This window comes from Abramis brama (genome assembly GCF_963993115.1).
Source record: "Abramis brama genome assembly, chromosome: 19".
Lineage (NCBI taxonomy): Eukaryota > Metazoa > Chordata > Actinopteri > Cypriniformes > Leuciscidae > Abramis > Abramis brama.
In genome coordinates, this window is record NC_139981.1 from 20985178 (window position 1) to 21012605 (window position 27428).

General features: G+C 39.2%; 1 protein-coding gene across 1 annotated transcript in view; it reads right to left on the reverse strand.

Annotated features, from left to right (window-relative positions):
• The window catches only part of syne2b (spectrin repeat containing, nuclear envelope 2b), a 107322-nt gene that overhangs the window by 63497 nt on the left and 16397 nt on the right, over positions 1–27428 (reverse strand). Inside the window, exons 28-65 of the mRNA XM_084092661.1 lie at positions 27244–27326; positions 27015–27138; positions 26719–26864; positions 26271–26421; positions 24943–25538; positions 24599–24745; positions 23963–24113; positions 23204–23362; positions 22951–23118; positions 22742–22843; positions 22443–22646; positions 22161–22368; positions 21929–22041; positions 21485–21690; positions 21294–21401; positions 18812–19091; positions 18133–18462; positions 17667–17996; positions 15902–16231; positions 15473–15817; positions 15206–15384; positions 14800–15115; positions 14524–14688; positions 13863–14210; positions 13607–13743; positions 12541–12682; positions 12242–12415; positions 12088–12162; positions 8362–11985; positions 7568–7726; positions 7286–7441; positions 6857–7128; positions 4669–6730; positions 4170–4504; positions 3797–3941; positions 3426–3626; positions 3051–3310; positions 2470–2629 (exon numbers count right to left, since the gene is read on the reverse strand). Coding sequence (XP_083948787.1) covers positions 2470–2629; positions 3051–3310; positions 3426–3626; positions 3797–3941; positions 4170–4504; positions 4669–6730; positions 6857–7128; positions 7286–7441; positions 7568–7726; positions 8362–11985; positions 12088–12162; positions 12242–12415; positions 12541–12682; positions 13607–13743; positions 13863–14210; positions 14524–14688; positions 14800–15115; positions 15206–15384; positions 15473–15817; positions 15902–16231; positions 17667–17996; positions 18133–18462; positions 18812–19091; positions 21294–21401; positions 21485–21690; positions 21929–22041; positions 22161–22368; positions 22443–22646; positions 22742–22843; positions 22951–23118; positions 23204–23362; positions 23963–24113; positions 24599–24745; positions 24943–25538; positions 26271–26421; positions 26719–26864; positions 27015–27138; positions 27244–27326 — 13191 coding nt within the window. The remainder of the gene's footprint in view (positions 1–2469; positions 2630–3050; positions 3311–3425; positions 3627–3796; positions 3942–4169; positions 4505–4668; positions 6731–6856; positions 7129–7285; positions 7442–7567; positions 7727–8361; positions 11986–12087; positions 12163–12241; positions 12416–12540; positions 12683–13606; positions 13744–13862; positions 14211–14523; positions 14689–14799; positions 15116–15205; positions 15385–15472; positions 15818–15901; positions 16232–17666; positions 17997–18132; positions 18463–18811; positions 19092–21293; positions 21402–21484; positions 21691–21928; positions 22042–22160; positions 22369–22442; positions 22647–22741; positions 22844–22950; positions 23119–23203; positions 23363–23962; positions 24114–24598; positions 24746–24942; positions 25539–26270; positions 26422–26718; positions 26865–27014; positions 27139–27243; positions 27327–27428) is intronic.

A 27428-nucleotide genomic window follows, 5' to 3' on the forward strand; every position in this document is an offset into this window, starting at 1 on the left:
TTCCTATGGTGAAAATATAATTATATTCATTATGATATAAAAAGTTTTAAAGGTCACTTCCAAGTTCTTAGAAATGTTATTTTAGACTACCTGAACTAACCTTGTCATATCATACAATTAATTTACTTGTTCTTGGGACAACAAAATGGCTTCATGCTTATACACCAGACTAATTTACTGTTTAAAAAAGATTATATTTTCATTCAAAATTGTTTAACTTCTTTTTAAGGAATAATACATACTGTAAGATTTTTTTAAAAGAGAATTTCATGTTATCAGGACAGTTACTGTACACCTTTAGATGTTTTACTTTGTCAAACAAAAATATCAAATGATTTATTAATTAGGAAATTGAAAACATAAGAGAAATTATGAATATTTATATATATAAAAATAGGCAGTATTGTTTAAGAAATTTATCCTCAGCGAGGTATAAAAACAATACCTATGCTTTTCCCTTTAGGCTCTTTCATTTTTCTTTGTACACCGTAACCGTAACAAATATTAGCAAACATTTAGCAGACTAAAAAAAAAAAAAAAAAAAAAAAAAAAAAAAAAAAAAATATATATATATATATATATATATATATATATATAAAATAAAAATAGGTTATACATTTAAGAGTGGGAAGGTGCCCAGAATTTCTACTTTGAGATTCTACTGGATAGGAAATAGCAACAAAAACCGGTATAATGAAGAAAACACTTACTGTAAATTTATAGGAACATCATAAAGCACATGGAAACGATGCACAATGCGATATTCGGTTTATGCATATCAGTACCAGTACCACTCTTTAGCACTAGCCTCGCTGGTTGACCCAGTCACTGATGATGCTCTTAGTCCCTCAAGCTTTAAGATAACAGAACCAGGACAATTCACTCAAAAAGCTCTCTCGCTCTCTCAACCCTATTCACCTCTCCGGCTCCAGTTAGTGAGATAAAGCTTCTAACCCCTATTTATATTATAATGAGCCATTTAAGATGGGAAGAAAAGCTGCATAAACAAGATCCCAAAATTACCAAAAACCCAGAGGGATTTAGAGCCAGAAAGGACCATGCGAGAGAGAGAGAGAGAGAGAGAGAGAGAGAGAGAGAGAGGAATAGATTATCCATTCAGATCATTCTATTTGGCGGCTGTTTGTGTTTTATTAGGACCTCTGTTCTTCACGGTTTTATGCTCATTCCTACACATTCTGTTCAATATCTTTCAGTATCTTATGGGACACATTTGAGCAAAAGAAAGGCTGAAAGATGGATTGTGTGAGTAAGAGTGAGAGTGCATTATTGGCTTTGAGATCAAACCTGTAGGATCCACTTACAGGTGTGTGTGAGTGTGGGAAAATCTGAATCAAAAGTGTGTGCTTGAGAAAAAGAGAGAAGGAGAGTGTGTGTATCTGAAACAGTGAAAAGAAAGATTGTGTGGGAATGTTTGACTTGACTCAGCTATTTAACCAGAACACTGACACACTAGCCCTCTCATCTGTGTGTGGTAATGAGAGAGAAATACAGCAAAGTCTTCAGCAGTGTTTGAAAGAGAATAACTGTGTAAAAGTCTTTGAATCTTTAAGAGTGTGTGTGTTTGAATTGAAACGATGGAACAGCCTATTCAGCACAAAAAACAGTCTCTTTCACACAGAGTTCTAACTAGACATGAAGCGATAAAGCACAAAGCTTTGTCTTAACCAGCAACAGTTGTGTTAAGCTGTAAACAACAGAATATTTTGACGATTTCTTGGTTTCCATTTCTGCAAATTGCTTGTAACTCGAAACAGCCTTGTTGGGACAACCAATAATTAGCAATAAAAAACAGCTATGACTAAACCACACTGTAAGCCAGTAGTACAGTATCTCATACACAAACCACATAACAGCATTCATGTCTGTCAGTGTCCATTCAGGTTTATTCATGTTTAAAATGTGCGTCTGCACTTTTGTATGTGCATTTGTTTTGCTTTTCCAGTATGTCATTAAATCTGTTTAGTCTGGGATAACACTGAATCTACACTACAAAAAATAATTAAAAAAACAGGAATCATTAGGGACCAATGAGGCATTTTGCTGCTGCTACACTGCAATTAAAAAAAAAACACTGTTTTGAAAGCAGATCAGCTGTCATGCTACTGAAAAAACGTAGTCAAGCTAGTAGTGTCGTTAGTTGATGCTAGTTACTTCCCAACACAAAAGGGACTTCACATGTGAGAGGTATTATTCAGAGCAGAGATAGATTGAAGATTGCCGGTTGCAGTCAGGGACAAATGGAACATTGTGTCAATGGCAAATCCCCCTTCCTTTTTTCTCATAAGCATTAGTAATTCTCAGGCTGGAGCGATAGATTTTCTTACTGTACTAACCTATCCTGGACATGAGTTAAAGAATTGGATTATAACTTTGCAATGTAAAAAAAACAAAAAAAACATTGAAACTGGATGAAGTTAATCAAAGCACAAGTCAAGCCAGGTGACTAACCTGTAGCTGTTTCTTGCTGGGTTCGTGCTCTAGAACAGAGAGGAGAGAGGTGGCAGATTCCAGCCATTCTCCGACTCCCTCCAGCTGCTCCTGCAATCGTCCCCTTTCCTCCACCTCTGTTCTTACTGCCCTCTGACCCTGAGTGCTCCGCTCCTTCAGACTGCAGAACATACAAGTCAAAATACGTTAAACTCTCAGTCCAAGTCCATACTGCAAAATGGATGCTATAAATGCTGATACATGTCCCAGAATCCATACATTGTTATGTTCTTGTTCAGCATAATATAAAAATGCATACAAGTAAACTTAAATATAAATATTTAGCTGAGACTGTGTGGTTTAATGTTCTGAAGGCGGCATGTGCTTGCTGGCCCTCTCTGTGACGGGACGTTGGCATCCAACATTGACCCACTTTATTTTGTAAGCCCACTGATTTGGAATTAACGCATGGATCACTGGCACATGGAGTCCACAATTGGAAATATTAGGCAAAAGTCATTAATGTTTTGAGAAAACAATAATTAAAATATCTCAGAATATGATGAAAGCAAAGAAAACTGAAAACCAAGTAGATTTCTGACCTATGGTAACGCTCCTGCAGGGTGTGAAGTTTCTGGCACAGCTCAATGGGTGGGGCCTGTTCCAGGTGGGGGGGAACACCAAGCAACCTCGCAGCTCTTAATTCCAATGCAGAGAGAGCTCTGTGTTCACAGTCCAGTCTGTCTTGGTATTGGGAACAGAAAAGCAGCAGTTCCTGCAGTTCGTCACCAGTCAGATTCTTTCTGCCGCTGTCTGGAAGTTCTGCATCCACCTGCTCCAACACACCGGCTGCCTGCTCCACCTGTAGAATGACAGCAAAAGAAAACAAGCTTTTTTCAAGTTTTTTTGTTATTTCACATGAATGTTGATGTACAGAGGGTCAAATACTCGCTATCAGTTGTGGTCATGGCACTTACACTCCTTGTGACACAGCTCCACTCTGCTTCCATTTGTCCTGAGCGTGTCTGCAGATCATTGGCACAGCGCTGCAATCTTGCCACTTGCCCCCAGACAGCACTCACTGCATCCTCCCTGTTGGCTCTACATCCATATAATGAACACCATTCTCTCAGATTCTCCAGTTTTCCAAGAAGCATGGAAACCTCTTCCCCAACAGCCTAAAAAGATAAGGAATATGTTTGAATAAACTAGACTAACAGCCAAACCATATGTATCTCATTGCATAAGTTGGCAAAACAGATAAATGATACAGATCTTTCGGTTATATTGGGAGCTAATGCTAACAAATGCTAGCCGTTCTACAGAAAAGTGTCTTATTTGCCTTTACCTTGAGTTTCAGTTGCTGGTCTTTGCAGTCTTTGTGTGAAGTATTTTTTTTGGAAGCACATTGTGATAGCAATGTTTCTGAGTCTCTCACTTGCTGGCAAAGCTCCTCATAGCATTTACGAGAATGTTTCTGGCACTCAACACACCTTGTTATGGACAAGAAATTTTACACATGGGGCATTTAGAAATTGATGACAGGATATATGGTGATGATAAGATTTGATAAGTACAGTGAGCATTTTGTATATAAAATAAATGCTTATTAAGTATCTCACAAATTAGTGGTTATGGTCATTTACTGTGAGGTAAAAAAAACTCTGATCTCTGTGTTCTTATACACTAAAGTATATACAAAAAGGTTTCCTACTATGTACCTCTTCAGAGATTCTAGTTGTATTTGGGCCTGGGCCTTGAGGGTCGATAGCCTGACCAAGAGCTCGCCTAGAAGCTCTATGTGTAGAAATTCAGTTTGCTGTGGATTGAAGCAGGGATGCTGTAGATTTTGAGTTTGGAGCTGTGAAATATGTGACTGGAACTCTGTGTCTAGGGTCAATAAAGCCTGCTGAGTGTCTTTGAGTCTTTCTGAGCAGCTTCTAGCAGAGCAGATTGAGGGAAGAAGGACCAATGCAGCTCTTTGGAGGAACCGAATGGTATCAATCACTGCCTTGTTGTAGTTCCTCAACAGTTCTTTGGCTTTAGTTAAACTTACCTGAAAGAGAGCAAAAAATATTCCTTGAAGTCTATATGCTTAAATGTATATTTTCAATAAAGTTTCTATGTATATTTCTAAACATTTATATTTATATCAATTATATTGCAAAGAAATAGGTCCATGAAATTGTGAGTCGAAGATGAAACGCATCATAAACTCACCATTCGTTGATCACACCTTTCCAAAACCATATCTTTCAAGCAAGTAAGCTGTTTGGAGTCCTGTGGAGGTTGAGCTCCAATCTTTTTTTCAAGAAACTCAAGCACGTGCATTCTAGATTCTACAGTCTTTCTGAGCACAAGGCACTTTCTTAATTGTTTTTCAATTACTCCTCCTTTTGGTTCAATACAACAAGGCTTTTCTAGCTCCTCATTGGTGTCTTTGAGGAACTGCTGAAGTACTCTCTTTTCTGATGGGTAGTGAATATGTTTCAGCAGATCCCATTCCAGTATCTGAAGATTATTTTTCACTGTCAATTCTGAGGTTTTGAGACTTTCCAAGATTTGCTTGAGTCTTGTTTGTTCAGCAGAGATCTGAGATGGATAAAGATCTGCTATGATTTCCTGGAGTTCAACTCTTGTTTCCTCACACAAGAGTTTTATTAAAGAGATTTGGATCAGTAGGTTCTGACAGGCTCTGTAGCGTTCCTCTTTGTTGATGCTCTCATCTTTGGTCCTTGGAATCTGAGCCTCCATTTCTTTCTTTAGATCTTCAATACACTGACTGAGACTCAAGTACCTTTCATGAGCTTGTGCTTTGAGATCCAAATCGATCATTTTGTGGTGCAGTTCAGTGATAACACATAATAGCTCTCTTCTCTTGTCCTCTGCACAGGGACTGACTTGTTCAACCTGAGATTTGCGCTCCACAATCATCTGTTTAAAGGGTTCGATAACAGAGAGGGTATCCTTGGTAACAGGAAACCTGTGTCTTTTTAAATCAACTAACATTTGTCTCAGGCTGTTCTCAAGAGATGATACCTTCCTTTGAGAGGATTCTTGGCTTTGTATGACATCCATAACTTTCTGGCAACATGCTTTCTCATAGATAACAATATCCTTGATGTCTTCTTGAAGGTTGGTGAGTTTCCCATGGAGCTGAGTACTCTCTGAGACATGTAGCTCTGATGCAATGTCATTGCTTTTCATCAGAAGAGCTTCAGTGACTGCAGACTGCTTTTCTGCCTCTCCAAGAGTGTCCTGGATCTGCCTAAACCTGCGATCCAGGTCTGCCGGACTCAAACTTTGATAATCCTCTCTCCTCAAAGCTTCCCTCCAGAGATGTCCAACCACCCAGGAATCAACATCTGCTATCTGCTCTGACATCTTCTCCCGGGTTTGAAGCCCTGACTCCACCTCCTGAACTGCCTTGGCCAGTTTTCCTGCTGTTGATTTGGACAAATCCTCTAGGGCTTTCAAGGATGAAGTCACCATTGAAACATCATCCTCATCTTGGTCACCAATAAGCTCACTGACTTCCTCAACCAAAGCCTTTAACTGGGCTTGCTTGGAGCTCATCTCTGACTGCAATTTCTTTAAATCTTTAATCTGTCGATGTACCTCTTCTGGAAGCAGAGACACCTTTTTCTGGCGTCCTTTGATGTCAAATTCTGTCTGCTTGGCCCAAGCTAGAGCATCTGTCATTACTTTTACAATTTTACTTAACGTTGGGTTGCTGCTGCTAGGGGTTGCAGCTGCTAACTGTTCACCTATTTGATCCAGCTGATCTTTGATATGCTGAAGGTCCTGCTCTACACTGGATGTCTCTGCCTTGAATTGGAATTCCTGGGCAAGGGCCTCAGAGGTCTTCTGAAGGTAGAGGTACTGCTGATGGGTGGAAGTGAGATCAGCATTTATATTCATAATTTCTTGAGCTATCTTGCCATCCCATAAAACTGGTGAGGATTTCAATGCATCCAAGGTTTTCTGAATGTTCTTGAGATGGTCTTTTAAGGCACCGACATTTTGAAGAAGGCTGCCACTTTCTTTAGCATAAGCATTAACCATGTAAAGAGCAATCTCTGCATCCTTCTCCAGGGCCCTCCACTGGTGTTGCAAGTTGTTTTGCTGTATTTCCACTGCTTGTCTCTCAGGCAGACTGAGGTGGGGGGAGAGTTTTGCACGAGTTTGAATTAGCTCACCGAGAGCTGTCCTTTCCTGTTCCATGTTTCTCAAGAAAGAGCGCAGCCTCTCCTCCTCAGCAAAACTGCTCATGGCTGGAGATCTAGAGATATATAAGACACATTTTTGTTTTCCATTCTGATAAACAGAGGTTTAATTCAGCAATAAACTTGCTCCGTTTTCAGAGTGATAAGTACAAAAATCTATTTGCTTAATAGTAAATACTCACGTTCTTAGTGCCTCACGCTCAGTTTTGAGTCTCTCCAGAGTAGTTTTGACTTTCTTGGTCTGTCTGTCAAAATCTGTAACCATCTGTAGTTGTACTTCCTTGGAATGAACAGAGCTTGCTGCATCCCACAAAACTGCACTCCATTGAGCGCTTAGCTGTTGCATGCCCTCAGGGTCATGAACTGTGCCATTAGTGCCAGTGCCAATGTCTCCATTAGCCTGGTCTTGCCTAGACAGCATAGATACCTGTCTCTGGGCACACCTTCTACATTCCTAAAATAGTATAACAATACAGTAGAAAATATTGAATGAGCTCACCTTCAGCCATAACTTAGAATTCTTTTATAAAAATGATTACTTGAAAAAGAAACAGTAACACTGCATTCACATATTAAATAGGATATAGCCTAAGGAAAAGACTTAGACCCACCTCAGCCTCCTCTAGTTGTTTAGCCATGTCTGCAGAGTTCAGAGCAGCTGGGCAAATTCGAAGGTCCAGTAACTGGAACACTAGTCTTTTTAACTGAGCTTCAAGATCAGCGCTGGACGTGTCAAGAAGTTTCTCTGTACTTTCAAGTGGTATACCCTAAAGAATAAAAGCTTTCTGAAAGGACAGCTGACACAATGCACATTTATTTCTGTCTGTTTATTCTAAAAATTGATTGAAAGTATTTTGAATTTGATGATATAGTGGTAAATTTTGAAATATTACCTCCATGAGTACACTTTTTATTCCTTTTTCAGTCATGTTTTTGATCTCCACAAAGATATCCTTCATTGTGGGTCCCTTTGGCTCTTCCTCTGGTGGACTCTCAGAGATTTCAGTGGTTAGACCAACTTGCAGAGAAAAATCCACATCTTGATCCTGTGGCTGCAACACATAAAAGAATATAACAGAGTAAACTAATTGTTGAACTGAAGACTAGCAAATACAATATTACTTGCACAGAATAAAAGACTGTAGACAACTGAGCAATTAGAGCAGTAAATTAAGTAAATTCAAGCAATCAAAATCAACTATGTTTAAAAACCCCCACACAAAATCAAACTCAAAAAGCCATTCCAAACATACAAAGTACCATACGAAAGAGAAGAGGGAACAGAACAAATATCTATGCCTTCTCTATGAGCATGACAATATTAAAATAACAAAATCTTTATTCACTGATAAAAGGCAGTGCATGGTGTAAAATGTGATGGGATTGTCTCTGTGGTAAGGCAGCCAAAGCCAGACCAACATATAAAGACATAAAAAGGATCTAATTCAGGAGCCACAGGTGTTAATGGTAACTTTGTTAGAAGATTGTTTTTTCCATCAGAGTTAAAACCAAATGTGTTAGCTGTGCTTGGTAATGGAGACAATTGGATTACTGCAAAAATGGACACTTCATTTTGGCCCTAGAAGCACACGTTCTCAGTTGAAGATCTCCATCAGAGTCCAACATGCAGATTCCACACCATCATGCAGGTTTGTTCCTTTGGTAAAATCATGCATATTAAAGTTACCTGCATCTCACTGATGCTCTCTGTTTGGCTGACTACACTTATAGTTTCTGGGACCAAGGTATCAGAGTCCTGTCCCTCCTCTTGATGCTCATGACCAATCAATAGCTTGGTGTCACACTCCTCTTTATCCTCCTGTTTAGTTATTGGTTCAACATAAGTTTCCACTTCCAGTTTTGCACAAACCATTTCATTCCCTGAACTTTCTTTTTGGCTGGTTGTTGGAGTTGGTATCACCTGTGGCTCTTCTGGCATTAATTGAATGCTGTCAGCTTCTATTTGATCTTTTTTTCGCTTGGTTGGAGGAGTTGGCTGGAATTCTTCAAGTTGACTTTTAGAAGTGGTGGAAACTATCTCAGTCTCTGCTTGGCTGTCTTTTCGTCTCAGAGGTGGAGTTGGTTTAATTATGCTTATCTCTTCTTTCAATACAAAAGCACCTGCGACTATCTCTTTTTCAACTTTGCTATCTTTCCTTCTTATTGGTGGTGTAGGTTTCACAAAGGTCTCTTTCTCTTCTTGGTTTTTGCAAATTGCTAATGTCACATCACTTTCTATTTTACTAATTTTGCGTCTGACAGGTGGAGTTGGTTTAACAATGGGCTCTTCACTGTCTATATGTTCACCAGTTTGTCCATCATCACCTTTTCCTAATTCAGCACTGTAAAATAATGTGTCACTCTCTGGCTTATCCTTATGTCTTGATGGTGGAGTGGGTTGAGTGTCCAGATCCATTGATAATCTTTGATCTTCTCCTTTCTCTTTACGTCGTCTTGCTGGTGGTGTTGGTTGAGTCTCCAAATGAAGGGAAGGTCTTTGATCTTCTTTCTCTTTGCGTCGTCTTGCTGGTGGTGTGGGTTGGGCCTCCAGACCGAGCGATAATCTTCTATCTTCTTTCTCTTTACGTCGTCTTGCTGGTGGTGTGGGTTGGGTCTCCAGATTGAGCGATGATCTACTACCTTCTTTCTCTTTACGTCGTCTTGCTGGTGGTGTGGGTTGGGTCTCCAGATTGAGCGATAATCTACTACCTTCTTTCTCTTTACGTCGTCTTGCTGGTGGTGTGGGTTGGGACTCTAAATCAAGAGAAAAACTCTCACTTCCCATTTTCTCTTTACGTCTTCTGCTTGGTGGGGTGGGAAATATTTCTCCCTCTATCTGTGATTCAATGTTTAAAGATAACCTATCACCTTTATGTCGTCTGGTGGGAGGTGTTGGTGTGACATCCACCTTGTCAAATTGGACCTCAGTTTCACTCTCATTCTGTCTTCTGACTGGTGGCGTTGGTTGAGGCTCAACTTCTATGGATTGTGCTTCATCAACAGATGTGACCTTTTTTGTCACTTCCTCCTCAGTGATATGCATGGTGTCCCCACCATCAGGTTTCTTTGGTGTTGTTGAGACTTTTTCCATGTTCGATTGGATATCAGTTTCACCCTCATTTTGACGCCTGACTGGTGGCGTAGATTTAGGTTCAGCTTCTAGGGATTGTACTTTATCATCTGATGGAGCCATCTTTACCTCTTCTTCCACAATGATATCAATGGCCTCTAAACCTTCATGTTTCTCCTCTGATGTTGTTAAGGTATTCACCTTGTTTGATTGGATATCAATCTTTTTATCGTTTCTTCGCCTGACTGGAGGCATTGGTTTAGATTCGGCTTCTATGGAATGTGCTTTTTCACTTGTCTCAATTGTCTCTTCTTTTTTAATGATATGCATGACAGCTCCACCTTCAGTTTTCTCTTCTGGTGAGAAATCCACCTTTTTTGACTGGACCTCAGTTTCCCGGTCATTCTGCTGCTTAATTGAGGGTGTCAGTTTAGGTTCAGCTTCTATGGATTGTGCTTTATCACCTGATAGGGTCTTGTTTGTCTCTTCTTCTACAATGGCATCTGCGGCCTCTTCAACTTCAGGTTTCTCCTCTGGTGTCAGTGAGACATTCATTCTTTTGGATTGTATCTCAGTGCCCCAATCATTCCGTTGCTTGATTGGAGGTGTCAGATTAGGTTCAATTTCTGTAGATTGTGCTTCATCACCTGATGGGGTCTTTGTCTCTTCTCTCAAAATGACAACCATGGCCTCTTCCCCCTCAGGTTTCTCCTCTAGTGTTGAGACATTCATCTGGTTTGTTTGGATCTCAGTTTCTCCCTCATTTTGTTGCTTGATTGGAGGTTTAGGATCACCACCTGATAGGGTCTTTTTTGTCTCTTCTTCTACAATGACATGCATGACTTCTCCAACCTGCCTTGTTGGTAGGTTTTGGTTTGCTTCAACCGGTTCAGATTGTTCTGATGCTTCTAATGGTCTGTTTGTGTTGGCTAGAACCCCTGTTTCTGTTTCAGCAGATTTTGCCTCACCTTCTGTCTCCATTATTTCTGATGCTGAACATTCTGATCCCTGAATCTGAATCTCAGTAGGTTCTCTTAATGGAGTAGCTTCATGAGCATGACGTCTCTGCATCTCCGCCCCCTCAGGGAGGTCTAGAATAATATATCGCTGTTGGATTTCACGCGGGCCATTATTTGTAGTCCAGTTGCCCTCTCTGTCAGCAATTGTAGCATTTGGTCCATTGTTCCAAGAAAATGTTCCAATACTTCTTGAAGCAGCATCTCCACTACCTTGCGTTTCAGCAAGTGGGGCTGTGGTTGTTTGCACTTGTCTGTTGGTGTCTATTTCAGTGAGCTGTGACTGTTCTGGTTCAATTGCTGAACTAATATGTGATACACTCACCATACCTGCCTCATTAAGAAAAGACTGAATGCTGATTGCTTCTTTTGTTATGTCAGACATTTCAGCTTCTGGAGAAGCCAAAGTTCCATCATCTTGTTTTCCCATTGTTGGACACAATGTCTTCTCATTTACAATAGCACTAGGAGAGGCTGTCCTCACTGAACTGTCTGTGGGTGTGTCTACACTCTGTATGTGTACAGTATCCACATCTAAAATGAGCTCAGCAACTATTTTTGTTTGTGCTTCACCTTTTTCACCAGGTTCCTCTTGAAAATTTTGAATATATGAGCCCTCTTCTTCTTTATCTGATTCTACAGTCACTGCTTCAATGTTCACACTCTTCACTCTTTCAGCAAAAGAGTCTAAGCACACAACCTCAACAGACAACTGGCTTTCTTGTCCTTTTGAGCTCAGACTTGGAATTCGACAGCACTGAGAGTCTGTGTCTTGCACTGTGGTTTCCAACCTTTGGAGAGCTGCAGACGAGGAAGTGGACTTCTTTTCATCTGCAACCTCATCATTATCAGCCTTTGTTTCCAAAGCAACAGAAATTAAATTCTCATTTTCAGCTTCATTTGCTCCATGGCTGCTTGTTGGAACAGCAGAATCATATACTCTTATGTCTGGTTCAGGTAGAATCTCCATGGTTAACGGTACAGTTGTTTTGACATCAGCCTGTTCAGTGTCAGTTTCTAATATTGGTGGTGATTTTCTTGCAGCATGAACTTCTGTTTCTGTTGCAGTTTCTGTGATTACACATATAGGAATCTTGCTTTCAGGGTTTTTAGATGGCTGTACCTCACGTTTATCCATCATTTCGCAGCTCTCAGTGATAAAGGATGAGGTAGAAAGAAATTCCAACTGTTCAGACTCCTTGGTCGATGGTGTCACAGGAGAAACCTATAAATGGTATTTATCATACATTATTGCTGCACATAGTCTGTTAGTGTGGCTTGATACAACAAAAGTCTAGAAATATGTTTTCGAATGTGAAAATTGTACCCGTGATTCTAACTGATTTCTTTGAGCCTCTAGTGACAAACTCTGAGCTTCCTGCTTCACCTTCTCCTCAAAATTCTGAAACAGAAACTCATCTGGTTAAACTAGATATTTCATTTAAAACACTATCCCACATAATTGAGTCACACACACTCACCTTAAGATCCTGTTTAAGGTCATTCGTGTTTGTTTCTGCCTCGTTTAGGGTTTTCAGTCCATCTCTTTCAAGTTTGCCTGCCAAGTCAGGACCTAGACAGTCCCTCAGGAGTTCTTTATGGGATAGCACCACCTGCAGGCTTTTACATAGTTTCACACCTTCTTCAATTGCAGCCTAAAGAGTAAAAATGTTGTATGTTTACACTGAAACAGCAACCTTACTTGTTCAAATGGACCAGTATACTGCAGGTGCAGTGTTTTGTACTCACACACTGCATGCAAATTAAGACACAAACACACCTGCATGGATGAGGCTGAGCTGCTGGGAGGATTTGCATGTGTCATCTGGTTCCATGACTGTATGTTTTGTAAGGCTTGTCTCACACACTGCACAGTGCTGTCTGCACAGTCATTCTGCCTTTCCGACAGTTTTGATCGCAGACTGACAAAAAAAATTATGATACTCCAAAATGCACATCCAATAAATAAATATTATATTGTAATATAATACAACATAATGCTATAACAGTGAGACATGCTATCCATAGTACAATTAAATCAACTGGATTCAGATTTAAATTAGTGCTGTCAATTGATTAAAAAACGTAACTAGATTAATCACACATTTTTCTGTGATTAATAGCGATTAAAAATATTTTTATATATTTTATAATGTAATAATTTCACAGTTAATCTCCAAATTAATGTAGAAACAGAATAAAGACAGTATATTTTAAATATTTGTTTAATGGCATCTTTTTATGAATGAAGGCAAAGTATCACTGATACTAATAACCTGCTGCTACTGATGTCTCAATGAAATTGATCCCCCCTCCCAATTGTAAACATTAATTATAGCCATTCAAAACTCCAGTGTAATTGAAAGCTATCAATTTTTTACATTTATGAGGTTTCAAAAAATATCTAACTTTTAATTTAAGTGAACTTTAAACAATCCTCACATAAACTATATAATAAATGTCATATTTACATTTATAAAATTATAAATGAAATAAAGATTGACCTTATTAAAGCTACAAAAGTTCATTAGTCAAGAGCAGTGAGTAATTCTCTCTGTTACCTTTGTTCTTTGATTAACATTAATATTCTCCTTGTTTGTCTTGTCGCGCTTGAATGGTTTAAAAGCATTTGCACGCGTGATCATATAATGTAACGCTAGCTTAAAGGATGGCAGAAAAAATGGATGCTGCGTAAATTGCGTTAAATATTTTGTATGCGTTAAACTGGAAATAATTAATCGCATGCGTTAATGCGTTAACGTTGACAGCACAAATTTAAATACATTATTATAGACCTTTCAGTTTTAAACAGCTTAATATTTGACAAGCAACATGTCTGTATGTACCTGCAATATTGTTGTGTAACTTTGTCCACTATGGAAATGACATCAATAGGGGGCTCTTCATCAGGAGGGACCATTAGAAGGGCCTGACTAAGGTCACAAACTTTACCCTCTAAAGCCTCAACGTCTCTCTCACATGTCTATGAGAAAATAATTTAAAAGGAAAATAGTAGGCGCGAAGGTTTGGATACACTGACTTTCTCTTAAGTTTTAGAACAAACCAAATGAACATAGAATAATTAACATATTCCCACAATACCTTGAATCTATGCCAGTTCTCTTGTAGCTGGCTGATATTCTGGCTACCCACTAGAAATCCTAAAGAGTGGTCCTGAGCACGGAGCTCATCCAGGAGGCTCTCTGCTTGCTCCCTGAGAATCTGTGCCCTTCCAGCAAGCCGTAGGTCGATTTCACTCAATCTGGCCTCACACACAGATAACCGTTCCCTCATCTCCTTCTCCGAGAACACACAGAGGTCATGAAGATGGCTGACCTCTAAGGTCAGGGCATCACAACCTCCTGGAGTGCATAGGTCCATCAGGGAATCTTTAACAGCATCCAGTTCTTTCATTTCTCTCTTCTCCCTGTCTACAGTCTGAAGAAGTGCCTAGAAAAGTTAAGAAACATTATCATTTTACTCAAAGCTTACAGTTACCATAAAATATTTATGATTTTATAAATTAACAGGTTTGACGGAAAAAGGGAAAAATATTAGAGTATTAGATGTTATATTAGATGCTCTTAGAAAAAATATATAATTTAAAAAGGAATTAAAAAAGATTTTCTAAAGAATTTATTTCCCTTTATATAAGGGAACATATTTAACTCTTCTTTTTTTATATATTTAAGTTAAATTAAACTAATGCATTAAATTGACAGTCTTAATAAAATACATATAATAACAAAGAATTCAAACAGACCTTAAGAGTGTTAATAGAGCCTTGTAACCCATGGCGTTCAGTGGGCAGGGCACCGAAACCTTTGACCTGCTCTCTTAGCCAATCCTGAGCTACGGTGTGCTGCTCAACTAGCTGAGCACAAACCCGCTCTCTCCGTATTTCCTCTTCAAGATTTACGCAAAACTCCTATGCAAGCACGCATAAAAAAAAAAATTCATACACATAAATCAGGTTTCTATGATCTATTAGTCACTATTAGTCAGAACTATTTAGCACAGCACTCCCCTAAAGTCTTACCGTAAGCTCTTTGATCAACTCAGGTATGGACTCCTCCATGGTGGCCCAGGATGGATCGATCCAGCTGGAATCACGGGTCAGCTGGCTCATCTCCCTCCCGAGCGCTCGGACAGCAGACAGAGATGGGGTCAGGGCTCTGGTACGGTCTAGCAGACTCTTGGCCTGCTCCACTGTGTGCCTTCGATCCCCTAAACCAGGCCAGGGGAAGTGGTGTGGCAGTGCAGCTGTCTGCTGTTTCACCTGCTCCAGACGAGACTGAAGCTGTTCCTTCTGACACTGGCAGGACACCAGGCGTTCCACTACACTTTTCAGCAGACTGCGGAATATATGATTATTTGCAATCATTTGAATCATCTATTAGTGCTGTGTGCGATTACTATTTACATATAGAATTATTATATCAAACCTATGCAGCTCCTGTGCTTGCTGCAGTGTTGCCTTCCACTCCTCCTCTACATTTTTCATTTTCTCAATGAGAGAATGTCTTGTGTCTTCATCAAGATCTTTACGGATATATAGATGGTCTACTGTCCTTTTCAGGGTTGCAATCTTAGAGTTGCCCTCAGACTGAAGACTTAGAATTGCCTGAAAGACAGAGGGGTATACTTGTTCTTGACTATCATATTTTCATCATTTACATTTTTGTTCAGTTTCTCCATATTATACTACTTACTTGTGCTTTGCTTAGTCTCTCCTCAATTTGGTTCTGTGTACCATGAGTGCTTGTTCCCAGTGAGTCCAGGCCATCTTTCTGGTTCTTCACCCAGGACCAGGTGGTCTCCTCCTGGGTATATACATTCTGAAGCTCCCTTTCAAGAGAATCCTGGAGCTCAGCCTGGTTCTTTAGTTCCTGAGCTCTTGCCAGGACCTTCTTCAATTCTTCTTCAACGGATCTTAGGTTCAGTTGGATTTCCTGTTTTCTCTTCTCCTCCAGGCCTTCTCGAGAGCACAAACCCTCTGCTTTCCTCCTCAGTGTGGCAAGCTTATAATCTCCCTCTGATTCGGAGTTCAGGATGGCCTAGAGTAAATAAACCAATAAAACATGTCAGCGAGTAAGTCAGACATATTTGTTGAAGGTTGAATATCACGCTTTGTCTCTTACCTGAGCTCCATTCATTCTCTCTTGTAACGGAGTATCTTCACCTAGCAATTCAATCTTCAGATGCTGCTCTTTGATCCAAGATTGAGTGCTCTCCTCCTGTTCTTGAAGATCCTGAAGGTCCTTGGAAAGAGAATCCTCACATTCTGATTGGTTCTTCAGCTCAAGAGCATCCGCCAAAACTCCCGTCCACTCTTGCTGTACATCTTGTAATGTCTGTTGGATTGTCTGATATTTGTCCTCTTCTAGATCTTCACAGGAACACAGACTCATTCCCTTTGTCTTTAAGTCAGCAAGTTTACAGTCCCCCTCAGATCTATGAGCTAGTACTGCCTAAAAACAACAACAACAACAACAACAGGATATTCATCTAGAACATGTATATCATGCTTTTATTTCTTTATGCATTTGTGCAGCCAATCATAGCTTTTATAGGTTTTTAAATAAAATCTTCCAGGACATATTGTATTGATTCTTAAAGTGTTAGTTCACCCAAAAATGAAAATTATCCCATAATTTACTTACCCGCAAGCCATCCTAGGTGTATATGAGTTTTTTCTTTCAGCCAAATATAATAGGAGTTATAGTAAAAAATATCCTGGCTCTTCCAAGCTTTATAATGGGAGTGAATGGTACCTAGGATTTTGAAGCCCAAAAAAGTACATCCATCCATCATAAAAGTAATCAATATGGCTTCAGGGGTTAATAAAGGCCTTCTAAAGCGAAGCGATGCATTTTTGTAAGAAAAATATCCATATTTATAACTTTATAAACTATAATCACTGGCTTCCGGTAGCGGATGTACGGATGTAGACGTAAGTCTAGTTCGGCTGGATGACCTCTGACCCGATGCATGACTTATTGACAAACGCGGAAGTGCATAGGAAAGAGCAAAACAAAACACTGGTCACGAATTAGAAGTCTAAAATGAGAATATAAGAGAAGTTTGCTGCCCAGCCCTATTTGTTTGAACAGCGAGAGGCATCTACTCTTACCTAAGCTTACGCTACTACATCCAGCGTCGGGTCAGAGGTCACTCTTCCGCCGGAACTTGACCACTTGGCCATTACTGGAATATTGGATATTTTTCTTACACACAACTCATCGTTTCGCTTCAGAAGGCCTTTATTAAACCTTAAGGAGCCGTAAGGATTACTTTTATGATGGATGGATGCGTTTTTTTGGGCTTCAAAATCTCAGATACCATTCACTTCCATTATAAAGCTTGGAAGAGCCAGGAGATTTTTTAAACATAACTCCGATTGTGTTTGGTTTAAAGAAGAGTCATATACACCTAGGATGGTTTGAGGGTGAGTAAATTATGGGATCATTTAAATTTTTGGGTGAACTATCCCTTTAACTAAGGAATAAGACCCATCCTATCACTTTATGCACCAATGATATTTGTGTAGCCCTCCATTTTGAATGCTTAAGATGTGTCGGCTACTTTTAGTCATCTGATATAATCCAATGTATGCCCTTAGATTTTCATCTGTTTTCAACATAAATAACGTCATGCTTAGAAACGGTATTTTGACAGGGAAGTTCCTACAAATATAGTTAATACATAAAATATCAACATTTACCCCAAAACCAGAGGATTTCTTACAACATACTGCCATTATTCTTTTAGATAAAGATGAGGTGAGTGGAGTTAAGTCACTTGACCTGAGTAGTTGCCCTATTTTCAATAGACATTACATTTTATCATAAATTAGGCCCATCCACTTACTGTACCATTTAAGGGTTAAATATTCCTCTCTATTACCTCAACTCCATTAAGCCTCTCTTGAATGGAAGATGTCACATGAAGAGAACCCAGGGTCTCTCTGAGCCGTCCAATCCAGGACCGAGCGTCCTCTCCCTGATCACAGAAGGTTTGTATCAATCTGTAGAGAGATTCCTCATGCTTGACCTGGTTCATGAGCTCTTGGGCAAGTTGTAGCACTTTCCTCCACTCCTCTTCTATCGCTCTCTGGGTTTGGTCAATGTGGCTCCTCCTCTCATTGTCAAGCTCTTTATAAGAACATAATTTTTTTCCTTGTCTCTGTAAACTGGCCAATCTGGAATCGGCTTCATCACCAAGGTCTAATACAGCCTAGAGGATATACAGACATTACTCTCCAACACAATATGTGCATTGCAAGCAACATTTACCTTTAGATTTAGGTAGATAAGAACCATTCAAGATTCCTAAAAAAGACTTTTCAATTAAAACAAACATTTTCCCTTACCTGTATTTTGATTAGTTTTTCCTGTGGCTGAAGTTCCTTCCCCAGACAGTGCAGCATTTGCAGTTGTTCTCTCACCCAGGATTGCGTGCTCTCTTCCTGGGCCTGTAGATCTTTTAGTTCGCGGGAGAGAGTGTCTTGGAGTTCTGCCTGATGTTTTAATTGTTGAGCCATATCCAGAACTCTTTTCCACTCATCTTCAATGTTTCTAAGGGTGTGAATGAGCTCCTGTCTTCTGGTGTCCTCCAAAATCTCATGAGCACATAAAGCATCACCTTCTTCTTTCAGAGCCACCAGTTTAGAATCACCTTCAGTACTTAGATTCAGAACAGCCTTAAAACATAGAAACATACAAATTATCCTAAATACATTGAGGATACTCTTTAAAATTTGATGTTCTGTGTTAAATAGAAACACTAAAGTCATACTTCGATTCAGAACAGCCTTAAAACATAGAAACATACAAATTATCCTAAATACATTGAGGATACTCTTTAAAAATGTATGCTCTGTGTTAAATAGAAACATTAAAGTCATACAGGTTTAGAACAAGTAAATTAATGTAGAACTTACATTTCTTGTAAATTATTCCTTTAGGTGCTTAAGAATGTTTGAATATATGTATGTTTCCCCCAGCAAAACACAGCTAAAAAATCCAAACAGTAATGGTTAGGAGACCCACCTGAGCATTCATATGTTTCTTTTGGATTGGCATGTCTGTGCCGATGCACTCAAGTCCTTGCTTTAAATCTCTGATCCAGGCTCTAATCTGCTCTGCATTGGTTTGGAATGTTTCAGTTTGATCATAGAGGGTCTTGTGGACTTGGGCCTGATTTTCCAAAAGAATCCCCAGGCTGTGGTATTGGTCTATCAGGGTCTCGCTGTCTCTAAGGAAAGGGTCACCCCTCAGGCCACGTATCCTTACAGCTGATAACAGGTCATTGAATGCCTCCATACGACCACTGTAGATTAAGGATGAAGGTAAGAGTTGTGCAGGTTTTATGGGTGTACAGTATCAGTATTTGCTCCCCAAAACTTAGCACAGGTCATTCATTTTTGTTGTGGAAAGGCAGCATATGTAATTCAACTGCAGTTTTTGCAAGCAATTGTGCACATCAAAGCTTTCTTGCTCAGGGAAAACCGGAAAACCAGCACTCACACAGACATGCACTGAAAATTTCAAAAACTTTTAGCCTTTTATGTTCAAATCGGATTCAGACAATGATGGAGAGACTCAAGAAGAAGTGACAACATGTAGAATGCAACAGGATCTTTCTGAATGTTTGGTTGATTAATTTATGTAGCTGATGTGTAGTTATCTTCTAGTCATTGATTAGCATATTCTGTCTTGATAATCTATAAATCGTTTTCAGGTGGCGGGGTTTATGTAAATTCTAGGGTTGGTAACGTGACTAATAGGGCTGGGAATCACTGGGTACTTCACGATACGATACGCGATACATTGTTCACGATACCGATAATATCACGATATGGCGATACTGCGATAATCGATATATTATCAGTAATAACTCACAATATATCATGTTTTAAGAAATAAAACGATTTTTTTTTTAATTAGGAAAATGAATCTCCATTTCGTTTTTGGATGAAACACAATAACAAAAACAACTTGTGTCTTATCAGTTGCAACAAAACAGTCACAGACACTATTTTTGTTTTGCTGCAGATTATTTTTTTCACTCGGGAGAAATCGAGTGGAATCGGTGATGCTCGCATGGTCGCGGGTCGTAGCGTGTGAGAGGAATTACAAGCCGAGCCGAGCACGTTACAAGCACCTCCCGACCTCCCGATAATTTTTAAACATGTTTTTTCACCAGCTGTCCCCTATTGCCAAATCATACACAACCACGTCGATGGGGCTATACCTCAGTGGCAGCAACCATACAGCGTGCGCATACACTGTCACTGTCTCACACACACACACACACTTTTCTCTCTCTCTCTCTCCCATTCGCAACATGACGGTTTAGCGCGAAAGCCCACTTGATTGCTGCCGGCTCGGGATAAAATTCATGCAGGACAGTCGTGCCTTGTACCAGCTGCTTTGACGCGATTATCAGTTAAACTGATCTCACGACCTCCCGTGTCCGAACTCGCACCGTGTACGCCCGCCCTAACGGCTTTTAATATCGATACTTGGCAAGAGTGCATCGAGAATCGATCGCGGGAGAAAATATCGCGAGATATCGCCATATCGATATTTTGGCGCACCCCTAGTCACTAACCCTGGTGGAATGTCGTGTAGTCCTTAAAAAGCGATTTCTTTAAAAGCAAATATCTCCCTTTGCTTTGAACTTTGAGCATTGTAACTTTGTAGATGTTGTTTATGCTCAAACAGCAGCATTACACACTAACTAAAGTTAAAAAAGTGAAATCATAATCAACCACCCCTTTAAATTGTAAAATTTAACAAATAAAAGGGCTGTTCGATTTAAATAAAGTTGAAATCGCGATATGGCTTAGTGCAATGATCACATTGTAAAAGGCTGCGATTTAAGTCTGATGAAGCGCAGCACTGTGTTCATTTACATGCGAGCAGCTCATGATCCAGTGTTTCAGCATCTTGGAGGAGCTGGCAAACGCTGCTCCAAACTAACTCCATCTCGTGCTGCCAGTTTGGGTCACATGCAATTGGATATGCAACGTGTTCCACGATCATTTTATTTTCCTATTCATACAAATTAAACATTTTCCTGGACAGTATTTTTAAGAATTTTACCAGATTTGTTACTTCTGGTTAAAGCATAAACCTGTGGTCAACTAAAAATAAAGAATTAAAGTCTCTCTACAGTTTTCCACCAAATTAAAAGCTTAAATGTGTTTAAAATTTGACAAATATTAGTATTGTATTAGTAACTTATAATGTAAAAAATCCTAATAATTATTAAATATTTAAATGTATTATTACAAAATTAATATATTCCTTTTATAATAATAATAATTATTATTAATATTATTATTATTTATATTTATAAAAATATAATTTGTTTACCTGCATGTCAAAGAACCAAGAAAATGCAAATGTGTTGTTACATTTTTTCATATTAATTATAGTTAATTTTGTAAAAAAAAAGAAGAAGAAAAAAAGAAAAAAAAATTGTTTTAAACAAAAATACAAAATGAACATTTTGAAAAGCGAATACCTTTCTTTAAGAAACTCCTCTTGGATTTGTCGAACTTTTTCTCTCTGTTCTGGCACTTTCTCCCTGTGCTGAAGCCAGTCCTTCAAATGGTTATGTTCCTCTTGCAAACTAAATACATAAAGACATGATTGGATGAATGAATGGATTAACAGTAACAACAAATAGCTATGATGTGAGCTCAGTCCATGTACCTGTTGAGGTTGTGGAGGATGTCATCTAGCTGTTTATGGCGTCCCTGGCAGTGAGCCCTGAGTGTGGCCAGTTCTCCTTCCTGTTCCTGATGCCATGAGGAGAGCAAAGCTTGAGCCTCAGAAGGAACCTTTGCCCGTTCACCACTCTCAAATCTCTCCTTCAGCTTGGCCAGACGCTGTTCTCCTTCTTTAGACGCCAGGAAACTCTGAAGAAAACACAAATTGTTCAGTATTGTTAAACAGACACTACTAATTTTGAATCCTTCCTGTTATTTTATAATTATGCTTTTGACTAAGGCTGCAAACACCTGGTGACTCTTTGCATTGGATTGCTGTCCAATGTCCAATTAGTGTATTGTACAGTAAGTTTGAAAAGTATTTCGAAAAATGTCATAGCCACAATGGAAACCATAATCATAGGGTTGTGACCGCACTGTTACTCACTGTCAATCTCTGCATGGACATTTCTACATCCTGCTTCCTCTCAGGGTTCTCAAAACACTCATTCACAGAGAGCTGCTCATCCTGCAACCATTCCTCAAATGACTGGAACTCTTCTGCAGACAGCCAATGGGACAAATAGACACAACAAAAATCACTTAAAAATTTACATTATTTCTCAATTAGTTTCCAAGTAATGGCACAATGCACTTGGCAAAGAATGAGGTTTCCAAACCTTTAATAGTCTGAAGGAAGCTTTTCTCCCCCTGTTCCTTCTTTTGATGAATCAGTTCTCGTATTTCCGCAATGCTGTCTTTGAGATGCTTGGTGTGATTGGTCAGCTCCTCCAAAGCCTGCGGTCCAGTAATGCTGGACATGAGATCGATTTCCTTCAGCAAAGATTCAGCCTGCTCCTCCTGGTCCAAAAGCTGCTCAGACAAGTCCTACAAAAGAAAATGAATTAAATTATACACCAAAAGAGAGTGTTTATACATGTCCGTCTGTCTGTTAATCATACCTGTAAGTGTGCATCCAGCGTTGTGCGATCCTCTGAGCTAATCGTATCTACTGAGGAGCGTATATTCTTCACAGATGATTGATAAGTGTCGATCTTTTCAGCCAAATGAGCTTTAACTGTGAGGAGCTCCTGGAACACGTCAGTGCAGTCGGAGAAGAGTTCTTTCACCTGCTCCATTTTCTTCCTCAGGTTTGTTTCCATTACCTAAGGGAGACAGTGTGTGTACATTTAAAGTTAGGAATAATTGCAATTGAAAGTGCAATCATTTAATAAACAGAAAAAGTAATCTGCACATTCACCTGTAACTCAAGTGGAGATTCTTTGCTCTGCAGCAGTTCCTGGATCTCTAGCAACTTCCTGTGGAAGTGTTCAAGGTTGTCCTCCTGATACTGAATCTCATTCTAATAAAAACATAAAGAACCTGTTAAATCAAAACGATAGTCTTGTGCCTTTTAGTCCATGTCTGTGAACATTTTGAATCCCTATGAAGCATTTTGTGAAGACACACCTTCATGCTGAGAACCTCCGTCTCACTGCTGAAAGGGTGAGACTCTGAGAAGACAATAAGTTTAGTTGAAGTCCAGCTGTCCACGTCTCCACCCAGAACCAGCTGTTTCTCCCACAACTCCAGACCCAAACGCAGGTTATCCATGTAACAGTCCGTCTTCTCTGACACCTGCCAAAGAGACACGCAGATTAACCAAGAAACTAAAATGACTGAAAGTATGATGCATGTGAACAGATGTTTTTCATATACTCACATCCAGCCATGAGTCCACCAAAGCATCTGCCTCAATCTCAAAAGGAGTTTCTGAGCAATCAGGAATTTTCTTCAGCTGAGACTGCAACTGTCTGCACACAGATCTAAACTCCTCCATCTTGGGTCCGAGGCCATTAAGATCCTCCTTTATGCCAACAACCTGCAATAATAATGCACAGTGTAAATATAATAAAGGACTACGCTTAAAAGAAACAGTATGAGATTAAATAGAAAAAGTGACCATGGTGGCCTGATGGTTAAGGATCTAAGGCTACTCATTCTAGGTAGGCATGATCTATAACCTGTAAGAATTTCTTTGATCCTACCCATGAACAATGACCCTGCAGTAATTGAATTTTCAGTGTAGACCACGCAAAATAATAAATTACCAATTTTATTCATCATAATTACTCAGCAAACAATGTACCACAGGATATGAAGGATCTGACCAATTATAGCAAGCATCTAAAAGTATTAGCGAAACATTGGCGCCGATTCGTCAGAGCAATGATGAGAGTAGTTTCTTTCAGAAAAAGCGTAGATTATGTACATGTAGATGATGGAAACATAAGACAACAAACAATTCTGAGTTTTAAAAGATCTTAGTGTTATGAGTAATGAAGCGACATTACTATGAGTGACACCTGCTGGTACAAATCCAGTATTAAAGTACTTTTTATGTGAAAGAAAACAGATGGTAAATTACAATAGGCAATTATAACATTAGTATGTATTGTGAAGAGTTGGGATTAGGGATTACTTTTGCTAGGAGGCGTTGCAGGTTGTCTTTGCCCATGTATGATGCCTGCTCATTGATCGTTTGCTCCGCCCTCTGGAGAGTGTTGCTTAGGTTACTGCGACAGTTCTGAAACTTCTTCAGCAGATCCATAAGAACAGTGCACTGCTCTTGTCTGTCAAACACACACATAATTTGGGTTTTCATGTTTTATGGGGACATTACATAGACATAATGATTTTTATACTGTACAAAATGTATATTCTATCCCCTTACACTAACTCTACCCTTAAACCTACCCATCACAGAAAACTTTCTGCATTATTACATTTTCAAAAAAACATCACTTAGTATGATTTATAAGCTTTTTTTCTTCATGGGAACAAAAAACATCTCCACAAAGACAAGGATTAAACCTCTCGGTTTATATGGAATTATTTTATAATCTCTTTAAGAACGATTTGAAGTGTGAAAGTTTTGGTGGAATGGACTATCAGTGGAGGGACAGAAATATCTCAGGTTTAATGAAAAATATCTTCTAAAAATCTTTCATTTGTGTTTGGAATTACATGAAGGTAAGTGAATAACTAACCCTATAAGGCAGAAAAAATTAATCATTAATCATTAATTTTGTTTTCTTGTCTCTTGTCTAGAACCCACCTGTCAGATACAGCTCTCTCAGTCTCTTCCCAAAGGAAGTCCAGCTCTTCGTCTGCTGGATCAGGGTGCTCTTTCTGCTTCTTGATGCTTTCGTATTCAGGGCGAAGAGAGTTCAAATGTGATTCCAGATCGGACAGCGCTCGAATCCTAAACACAGATGCACACAGTGTAATTGGACATTATGCTAAAAAAAAGGGGCTATCGATCAATTGAATTGCTTAAATAATTAAATTACATCACATGCTGAATAATTAATCTAATTAAGATCAATTAACACCAAATCAATATTTACTAAGCCCAAATAAAGACAATTCCAAGACAAACTTGCACACAAATGTCAATACCGGTGCTGCACAGCTGGCATGGTGGGATCCTTTAGACCTTGTTTTTCTGCTGCCCCCTGCACCTTTCTCAGCTCAGCCTGCATAGTCTTCCTCCTCAGGCCGAATCCCTGGTTCTGCTGTTCCTTCTGGAACTCATTCTGTCGAATCATCAGACGATCATCTGCCTCTTCCACCCTGTGAACCAGGACGCCCACCATATCCAGACAGGAAACAGGGCTCCCGTCCTGGGTCACCTCGAGCTGTGCTCCGCCCAAAAGCTGGTCCAGCTGTGGAGCCTTATCCTTAAGGCTGCTGAGTCCCTTCCTGATTAGTGCCAGCTTAGACCTGCTGTCCTGCAGTACCACATGATCATTGCCAGGGGCGCTCTGCACAGAAGAGACATCGAGCTCCACGGTCCGCAGAGACATGAGGAAGCGGTCGAGGGCACGGGCAGCAGCGTCGCTCTTGCGCACTTGTTGCCTGAGTCGGTCCAGGCTGGATCTGTGGTTCAGAACCACCTGAGTCAGAGGTGATCGGTCTCGCAGGTCCAGGTGACTGGGTTCAGAGTCGAATCGAGACAGACGATCCAACTCGGTCTGGATACTTTCATCTAGGTCCTGAAAATGAGGACGAGGTAGATATTTAGATAAAAAGATGGGATGGAGAACAAGAGCTTAACATGCAGTGACATTACTACGGAATCTATAATGTCAAACTTCCTTGTCTCTCAGATTATATTATATTTAAATAGTAATTGCACAAAGCACTGATAGATGACTCAAATTAATAGTAAATATCAATATACAAATATACAGTAAGATGAGAAAAGATATCCAAATGATGCAGTCGAATTGAACTAAGTAATTGAATAGACATAGCCTGTTATGTACAGATCATCAGAATGCATGATTAAATGCATTAATATTTTTTCCAACTTTTTAAAAATCATTTATTATACTAAATTAATGTGTTAAATGTATAGCCCTTTACAGCTGAATCTTTCATTTTATTTACTCAGAATATCTAAAAGTAGAAAAAGTAAATACTATTACATTATATATTTTATGATGTGTTGAAAGAGTCGTAGCTACTAAAATAGCAACATTTACCAAATAAAAAGACATCTGTGTACTTGTACATTCCTCATTTCATTTACTCAGTGGATATTAATATTATACATTCTAAGTAAATATTATTATGAACAAATGTTATATATAAATTAGAGTGACAGATAATAAAACTAACTACATTAACCAACTAAAATGGTATTTGTGTCTTCATAATGAAGCTTAACCACAAACAGAACCATAAATAAGAATCATAAATTAATAAATATAAATGTCTCTCACCTTCACATCTTTCAGAATGACAGGGTTAGCTAGTGTATATCCTTTAATGTCTTTGGGCTCTTTAATGAACTTTTCCAGCCTTTCAGAAAACTCAGAGATTTTCAGCGTAATGGAGTCCATGAGCTCAAGTGCTGCTCCCAGTGAATCCACCCTGACAGAGAGCATAGACTTATTTTAACAAACAACACAATGCAAACACAGACAGTCTGGCTACAGGATATTTTCTCTGGAACTCTTTGATTGGAGTGGATCATATGATCATTTGGGTGACACTGGGTGAAAGAACAAAATAGAAGCTGTAATATGCTGTAGTGTTATGTGAATATTTATTTCAGCTCACTAGTTTAAAACACACAAGCTTATACTGCTCTGAAAGATGAAAGTAATGCAATGTCTGAACACACAAACTTTCACATGACAGGGATGTTTTCTTGATGCACACACATACCTGCCCTGTAACTGTGACCTCTGCTCTCTCCACCTGACAGTGAGCTCCATTCGGTCCTGCTCGACAGATCGTTCGTTGAATTGAACACATTGCATACACAGTGTTTCATACTCCTTCCACAAAGTCTCTGTCTCGTCCCACAGAGACTAAAACAAAAAAGAGATGGGGTAAATTTAGTAATTTCCCTGCCAGTTTTAAAAGTTACTACGGCCTGATTTTTATAGTAATTGTCCTTTGAAAATGCATAATGATATCAAATCACCAGCTTTAAAACTACACAAAACACAGTGCATTACCTTTAATTCTCTTAATCTTTTCTGCAGGTCTGTGGGAGTGACTGATTCTGAGGGACGATCTCCCAGCATGCATTGCTCATTTCTGTTTAGCTGAGCTTGTAATGCAAATCTGGAGCTGCGGTACCTGAGCAATCCAAGAAAAAGCAGATGTAAACAATAAGAATCTGACACAATACCACACACACAATCATATACAGAAACATAAACAATATTCTCTTTTTATCCATACCTGTCCTCTTCTGTACTCGTTTGTTTCACTATCTCTCTCTTCTCCACAGTTCTCGGTCGCTGGGGGCTAACCGGTGTAACAGCCTAAACCAATATCCCCCAGACACAAAATGCAACAAAGATACATTTATTAGGGACTAACTTTATTATATAAAAAGAAAACATATGTCCTAAAAAAATATTCAT